Source organism: Ptychodera flava, chromosome 1 (assembly GCF_041260155.1).
Source record: "Ptychodera flava strain L36383 chromosome 1, AS_Pfla_20210202, whole genome shotgun sequence".
NCBI classification, from domain to species: domain Eukaryota; kingdom Metazoa; phylum Hemichordata; class Enteropneusta; family Ptychoderidae; genus Ptychodera; species Ptychodera flava.
The window spans coordinates 20,021,618-20,030,257 of NC_091928.1; the positions used below are offsets into that span (position 1 = coordinate 20,021,618).

The 8,640-nt window shown below is 39.9% G+C and overlaps 1 protein-coding gene across 1 annotated transcript; it reads left to right on the forward strand.

The window, feature by feature from the left end:
• Positions 1 to 1,718: 1,718 nt before the first annotated feature.
• LOC139143351 (cartilage intermediate layer protein 1-like) lies at positions 1,719 to 7,922 on the forward strand. Its single transcript, XM_070713597.1, has 5 exons — positions 1,719 to 2,007; positions 2,518 to 2,626; positions 2,984 to 3,132; positions 5,603 to 5,701; positions 6,067 to 7,922. The coding sequence occupies exons 1-5, from the start codon at positions 1,728 to 1,730 to the stop codon at positions 7,920 to 7,922; spliced, it is 2,493 nt and encodes an 830-aa protein (XP_070569698.1). The 5' UTR covers positions 1,719 to 1,727.
• The last annotated feature ends 718 nt before the right edge of the window (positions 7,923 to 8,640 follow it).

Genomic DNA, 8,640 nt, shown 5'->3' on the forward strand with positions numbered 1-8,640 from the left:
CACTTACTACTTTAAACAATAATGATCAGAAATAAACCAGAAATTAAAAATGTTTCCCCTAGCCATACAAAGATAGTTTGCCATATACAGTCCTTTATGTGCTACAGAACGCGTCCTGTAAATACTTTGTCGGGTACTGTATCAAAAATATGAAAAGTCATCGTCATAACAGACTCTTTACGATTTTTTTGTTTAGGCGACGATTCAAGAGTGCCGTCTGCACCTACCTCTACAAATTCATCGCCAGAAGACAGAATTTTCCCTCCGTATATAGAAGGTAAATCCAAAAATACTTTACAATTGTATTTCAAGATAATAGTTTCCTCTTTGTTCCCGGCTGTAGTTGTTATACATGCATGCATGCATGCATGCTTGCCTGCCTGCCTGCTTGCCTGCCTGCCTGCCTGCCTGCCTGCCTGCATGCATGCATGCATGCATGCATGTATGTATGCATGCATGTATGTATGTATGTATGTATGTATGTATGTATGTATGTATGTATGTATGTATGTATGTATGTATGTATGTATGTATGTATGTATGTATGTATGTATGTATGTATGTATGTATGTATGTGTGTGTGTGTGTGTGTGTGTGTGTGTGTGTGTGTGTGTGTGTGTGTGTATGTATGTATGTATGTATGTGTGTGTGTGTGTGTGTGTGTGTGTGTGTGTGTGTATGTATGTATGTATGTATGTATGTATGTATGTATGTATGTATGTATGTATGTATGTATGTATGTATGTATGTATGTATGTATGTATGTATGTATGTATGTATGTATGTATGTATGTAGGCCTATCTATGTAGACCTATGTAGGCCTATCTACGTAGGCCTAGGTAGGCTTATGTATGTAGGCCTATGTATGTTCTTTCAATTGTTGCTTGTGTAGCATTCCATTTCATAAACAGCGTTTATACTCAAACAAAACTAGAGTAACATAAGTACTGTATTTCTCATAAATGCAGGTAGTACAGGTTGGTTAACGTGGGGTGCATGGTCACAATGTGACGTCACGTGTGGAGGAGGAATTCAGTCTCGTACAAGGACATGTTTCTCAGTTGATGAATCACAGACGTGCGTTGGTAAACCAGCACAAACAAAGTCCTGTGGTGAATGGAATTGTCCAGGTATGTCAAGAGCACTTGAAGTCTAAAATTAAGTGGAGAATCAGGGCAAAAGTTGTATATTATCATTCAAGGAGGTAGTTTTATACATCAAAGAGTTCATAATTTAAAACGCCGACTGCGGATACCAGGTTGACTTCCAAGTATGTCTCTTGGGTTCAGTTTGTTGAATCCAATGGCTACATATATTTTTCGTAGTCATAAAGAATACTACTAGTATTCGCTTGCAGGCTAAGCTCTTCCATTTCCAAAGGGCATTTATTCGTAACTTTGTTCACACGAAATTTGTTAAGGTCAACTCGCTTTGCTATTTTGCAAAAGAATGACTAAGTATTATGTATTCAATCGCCGAGATTCAACTCATAGATCCTACATTAGTTGAACCAAAGTCTAAAAGTATTTACAGTAATGCAATGGTTACTATTTTCTGTTAGAGTCATATTAAGGTCATCGTTTATATATTTTATATTAATTACATGCACTTTTAATCATATGATAGTAATTTAATCGTTTCAACAGCCAAAAGGTAATTTCAAAATATATCGTTTTTAAAAGATTGTTCACGGATATGCTCTGTCGGACACCTGGACGACGCATGCATGTCTTGCATTTGCGATGGAGATGTTGTTGAAGGGACTGTGCAGGACGCGTATGGGAAACCAATTGACGACGCCGACATCTACAGGGCCGAATTCCCCGTAGATCCCATTGGAGGGTCCGATGCTAAGGGCAAATTCGCCCTCAGTGGGGTTTGTATCAGCGAATTCGCTCTCCTGGTGAAGAAAGACCAGTTCATGTCAGTAAGAGTGACGGAAACTGAGAACAGGAGGAAAAGAGAAGCTCAAAATGTGACACTGAACATCAAAATGCAACAACTAGGTAGGTTTTTGGCAAAAAATAATGTAATGCACAAACGTTTGAACCTATGCTTCGATGACTAGATTTATGTTTTAGAAATGTTTCCTTAATAACTTCTCCCCGTATTGGTCCGTATCCCCCGTCGAGTTTGTCAAGCAATAGAGAATGAAAGATATTGAAAGCACTTTGATATATTTACCACTTCAACAATCTTATAAAGGGAATCTCTCCCTTTGCAACATTCAGTACATTGTATATAACTTGCGATGAGATTCTGTACTTCAACTCGCCCAACCAAAGATATACTTTCTACCTAAAGCACGTATTTGCAAACTCGAGCTCCTTAAATCTGCGTCGATGGGTTATTTTGCCTCTGCAAACTATACATGCTTATTGAATACCAACTTTTTGTTGCACCTCCCTATAATCACAACAAACCTTATTTTATATAGCCTTGTAAACACTTTCTCCGAAGTACGTTAGAGTGAATTAAAATCGGCATTACTGTTTAAATCGTTTTGTTATATTTAGCGCCTCCGGTGATTACACGACATCCCCAGTCCAAAGTTCGTCTAGTTGGTGAAAGTGTTACTTTGTGCTGTGAAGCCAGTGGCGTTCCATCTCCTTCTTACTATGAATGGTGAGATACAACATGTTTGTTTGTGTATTTGTTTGTTTGTGTGTTTGTTTGTTTGTTCTCTCATCTGCGTGATACTGTCACACTGTATTGTTTTTTATATTCTTACCTTGATGGTCAATCCACTTTGGTTCCATAAGACGAAATGAGTAGGGTGACGTCATTTTTGAGTCTCTGAGTGAAGTGAATCTTCAAGTCGAGGCAACACAGTTTACAGATATTCCAATAAACATTTGTAGCAATCTTGCTTTTCTTACTCTTCATCCCCCACTCTTGGTCGTAAGCAACAAAAGTTATTGTATTGATGTTGTTTCTAATTCCAAATGACTTTTCATATTCTGTATTTTCACAATAACACAGGTTTAAGAATAATGATGTAATAGATGGCTTCGAAGAAAGCAGCCTAACGATGGACAATTTGCAGATGTCAGACGCCGGATCTTACAAGTGTAGAGCAAACAGTGAGGCAGGAGCTCAGTATTCGGAACCGGCTTCATTGACTATATATGGTAAGGCATGAAGCCCCTATTGTTAAAGAGCCACAGTTGCTGCTTTGATGTCTTTTTTATGTCATTTGATTCTCAATGGCAGAGGACGAGCATTGGGAGCGTCGTTTTTTCTGTACCATGTGGTATGTGTTGTGGCATTTATACAAGCAAGATTCCGTACATTTTTTATTTGTATACACGAGAGAGTGTCACTGCCTTGTTTTTGTTCCTGTTTTTAGTCCACTGTCCGACTTCAAGTCACTCAATAGGTGCAAACCTGACACAAGGATTACAAAGCATGACGTAGAACTGCATGTTATGTTTGATAAGACTAGTAGATAAGGTTGCAAAGCGGCAATTTTGTCAGGACTAAATTTTCACGTCTAGAACCATAGTGCAGTTATTCGTGAAATGACCTCATTCAAAACTGGTATATAGGCTGGGTGTGCTATGATGTACTAAACCATAGAGAAAGATAGATAGAGTGGCAACGGGTATTGTTTAAGGCGTGAAGCAGTTACGTAACCCATCCATGTTCGCCTCGCCTCAGGTTGCTCTCGCCTCTCTTTTCCGAAGAGTGCCGACAATGAATCCTTCGGTAATTTTCGGATTTTCGCCAATTGTTAAGCGAAAGTATGTTCGGCAAAGTTTGTGTTGTTGTTGTCGTGTGGTGCTGAGCGGAATTGACGTGCTGGCGAAAACGGGAGTGTTTTGAGCTTCAGGAAAATGAGTTTTACCGTTTTAAAAATTCATCTCATATTTTTATGAATATATAATGAGTGTGTTTGAACCAAATTTGAAAGTCTTTTATCGATACTGTCTGGTTTTACTCAATGGTTTACGGTCAGTCATACCGTCTTTTACACGTGCGTCAAGGAAGGAAATGTTTATGAAACTGCTGGCGTGTTATGTTTTGATTGGCGTGAAGCAGTGTTTCTGGCCTGAGAGCTCACAAAGTAACTATGGTTGCTACGCGACTCGCAGTACGATGCCATCTCGTCGTATTTTTCACATAATCTCGTGTAATTATCAACAACAAACAAAGCCTCCAAAAAGTTTAACACCTTTGCAGCTCATTTTAATATGAAAAGCCAATAGTCTACCGAGACGACCATGGAACAAAAGGCATGGAAGTGTTGCCACTCTGTCTATGTTTCTCTGTGACTAAACATATCATTTTGTTTCACAATATGATTCAATTTGGCTACGGGCGGCCATTTTGTCCAGAGCCATTACTTGAATTTGTCTTAACTGATTTTATTCAAACTTGGTACAAGGACATTGTACCATGCATGAATGATCTATATGTGCATGTCAACTTTTCCCACGAACGATCTTATATGGTAGCTTCATGATCATTTTGGTTCGATTATTCACGTCGAGCCGTCACACAGACAGGCCTTGAAAGATATCATTGAAAATTACTATGATGACATATGCCACAATATGCTATATAGCAATAATATACCCTTTCTGCTCATAATGGGGGAAAGCATTCGTTGAAAAGATAAAATATAAGAGAGGAAGCAGGGTACGTTATGATCATGGAGTGAAAAGTTTGCTTGAGTCCATTATGAGCCGGGGGGGGGTACATTATTGCTATCATTATATTATAGTTTTGGCGGCGATGCAAGAGAATTTGTAGATATAGAAAACATCTAGGGTCACAATGCTGGATAATCGAACACATTATCAGTAATAATCTGAGGGTATATGACGTCACAAAAGTAACGCTTATTAACAAAGCTGTAAAAATAAACACCTATCGCCTGGTTATGAGGGCTATAGCACTCGTCTATTACCCCGAGGGGCCGTGTTTACCAGAAGCACACCGCTATTCCCCGAGGCCATAGGCCAAGGGGTAGGGCGATGTGTTTCTGGTAACACACGGCCACGAGGGGTAATAGACGAGCGCTATAGTCCGAATAAAGACCAGGCTATAGGTGTTTTATAACACACCACATGCTCATGTTGTATTGTTATATAGTCTTTAATGTGTTTTGATATTTTGCACCGCAACTTTCCACTGTGACAAGTTCACTGGGCGATGTTTCCACAGCGGTTTCAGTTGTAAGTGGTACCACTTTCTTTCAAAAAATATTCTAAACATACCTAGCGACATCCTTAGTTGCACTTGAATCTTTTCATGTTCAAGTTCCTACGCTGTTGAAAAGTGTTGGAAAATCTGTTTTAGAGAATGTGTCGTCACCTATGCCGGACGCGCATCACGTTCTAGTCACCGGCTATTGTTGCAAAGCTGCAGACGACACTACGGTCTCATGACCGGGCACTTTTCCAAATTTGGTCAAAACTATTTCCCTAGGTTAATAGCTTTTAAAAAATGCCCTCTGAGGTCACTTTTGTCGATCCGGTGGGGACTAGACGTATATATTTTCTCGTCACGTGACGTATTCTGGCGAATCGCTGAATGGAATGAGCATGTGGCGTGTTATAAAACGCTCTATCTCATGTCCTATTTTTTCCCTTCCAGTTGCAGCTAATGATGCGTGTAGCTCGGATCCACTTCCACACTGGTTGAAGTTACCGGCAGAATGTGTGGAAAGCAGTGGATATGAATACTACAATGTCGGTAAGTGCTCAAAACAATCATGCCCTGTGACCCTGGTCAACAGCACTGCATGCACTGATGAAGTGGAGCATTGTTGTTCAGCAAACTCAATTATGCTGGAGGACGTTCGGTGTGATTCCTACAACCTGACAGTACAAGTAGTAACAAGCTGTGGCAGTAAAGTGTGTGGAGCAGAAACCATCACAGTTCACGGACGAGCTCATGGAACTGGTGACGATTCACACATTCCTTTAGCTACTGGGTACATATTCGTCGGTGAGCAAGAAGTTGGTAGGACGGATGGAAATGGTGAATTCAGCATTGAGTTGCCAAAAGGGACCGAAAATTGGTACTGACATTTAGAGATCGATGGGACTATTTCGCAGAGACTGTGAAAGTTCTGCCACTGAACGAAGACTTTTCCAGTGTGTATCATGCAGTGTCACTGGCAAGAAAGAGTCAACCAGTAACATTGAAAGGTAACGAAACCTCCACTATATTCCTCGGCAATACAAGTGATGAAAATACAAAGGCTGAATTGGAGATACCAGAGAAATCTTTCTATACAGAAGATGGTAATCTTTATACAGGTGAAGTAAAAGCTGCAGTTAACTTTTATGATCCCTCAGACCCATCCGCAGTGGATGTAATGCCAAGCGATCTCAATACTAGGGACATTGAAGGGAATACCCAGCAACTTCAGACATATGGGATGCTCTCCTTGCAATTTCAGGATGATGGAGGCAACCACTTGCGAGTAGATAACCCTATTGTTGTATATATAGATCCAGTTAAAGCTGGTATAGATTTAGATGACGTTGATGAAAATGGTAATCTACTTACCCGTTTATGGAAATTAGATACGCTAAGTGGAGAATGGGAAGACATGGGTGGTTTGGAAGTCGTCAGCATGAAGCGACGAAAAAGAAGAACAGAATCTTTCCTTATTGGAAATATGACTGTACGGGGGTACAATTTGAATTATATGAATATAGACAAGGTTCAAGACCGAAGGAGGACATGCTATCTCAATGTTCGTCTTTTCAGAGATGAAACATTAGAAAGGACAGTTGAAAAAGCTTCGGTAACAGCAGTAAGTGCCGATAGAAGTGACAGTAGACGAAGTGGACAACTATATTATTTCCAGAGGGCGATGACGAACACAGAAGGCAGAGTTTGTTTAATGACATTTTGTGAGAGGAATGGAGAACTGTTCAATGTACATGTAAATGCTGAAAAGGACGATGAAATCCTTAAACCGATTCATCCTGATAATGTCCCAACCAACAAACATCCTGCAGATTGGCCAATCGATCTCAAACAGTCCGTCATTCTCCCTAGTGATGATAATGGACCCCAGTTTGCATCTATGAAGGCTATTACACCACAGATGTCGTATGAAAACCTCTTTTATGACCGTTGGTATGACCAATATGATTATGAAAGAATAGAAAACCAGGACCACGGACCATTTTATTGGCAATGGCGTGATCGTTATAGTGCCTTGAGGAAATGTAGCGAAGCTGACAGTGAAGAGAACTTTATGGTGTTCACATATCCAGAGAAAGGTCTTGAAGAGAATACAGCAGCGGACGATGAAGAAGAAGACGATCGTAGTCCACTATCATGGTTTCCATACGAGGGCAGCCAAAAGAGGGCGTGTTTCATCAAAATATTTGTAAACAGTACAGATACTGGTCGCTTTCAAGTTTTTAGCACAGGAGGGGAAGTTCCTGATGTTAAAGACAGACTTTTTGGATACAGAATAGATAATTCGAAGAAATCTGCAGATGGAAGCATTTCGGCAGCGTGCATCGAATTCAAATGCAGCGGTCCAATACGCATAGGTGACCCTAAAAATAATATTGCCTCACCACCAGCCCCTCCTGACGCTGGAAGAACCATTGGCACAGATAGAACAATCCTACGAATTGTTCCACGACTTCCGAGTAATTGCCAACTTAAGCCCGGAAATAATGGCGTTAATCCTGGCCTGACAACCTTTCTTACTATAAATGGTATTGTAGACGAGTTAAGTATCAGTGGGTCTGATATAACGTTTAAAGTTCCCGATGGAAATATTAATGGTCCAACAACGGGAATATATGGATTTCAGGGAGGAAGAAATAAAAGCTACAAGTCCGCTTATACCAACTGTCTTGCTGGTGATGATAATGCATACAGTGGAGGCTCGATAGACGCCCCTGACATAGGATGGGCATTTCAATACGAATGCTCCTGAGATCCTTCTTTTTGCAAAGAAAAGTGAAAGATCTGCTTGTTTAATCATTCCCGAAAATTAGGGAATTAATTACACAAGAGCAGAACCAATTCATCGCAGAAAAAAAACATATACCCAGGTATAATTGTATAAACATTTGTATGTCAAGTTTATTCTGAAGTTATGCGTGAAGCCTTGTATGCTATATTATCTCACATGTAAAACTTCGTTATTTGATATGCACGCTGAAGGTTTTGCCTCAACTTTGAATATCCAAATTCATTTGAATAATATCTGCTATATAAAAGCCCTAGGGCTTTAAATGAAAGTTCTTGGCCTTTCTATAAACAACCGTGGCCTTGTAACATGTGTAATGGGGTTCTATCACGTATAAGGCCACTTTCTTGCCTTGTACTTAAGCATTTCATAATCTTAATTCATGTGTGTTCTTTGTATAGGATAAAGCCCGAGTACGAGGGCTCTTCTAGTATATAAAGTCCAACCCAACGATAAAATGTCGAGGCCGCAGGCCGAGACATTTTATCGTAGGGTTGGACTTTATATACCAGAAGAGCCCGAGTACGAGGTTTTTATCCGACTTAAAAACTATCGCCCCTAACTGATATATTTTCGTTTTCAATGTGTTTACGTCAACCGTCCGCTTTGTCAATGTAACATGTTTAGGATATGAATTAAAACTTTTATTGTGAAATAGCCTTCCAATGTAATGGAACATCCT

Coding starts and splice junctions, on each gene's coding strand:
- LOC139143351 (XM_070713597.1), top strand. CDS start 1,728: ATGTCTTGCATTTGCGATGGAGATGTTGTTGAAGGGACTGTGCAGGAC. Junction 2,008..2,517: donor CATCAAAATGCAACAACTAG/GTAGGTTTTTGG, acceptor TGTTATATTTAG/CGCCTCCGGTGATTACACGA. Junction 3,133..5,602: donor GGCTTCATTGACTATATATG/GTAAGGCATGAA, acceptor TTTCCCTTCCAG/TTGCAGCTAATGATGCGTGT.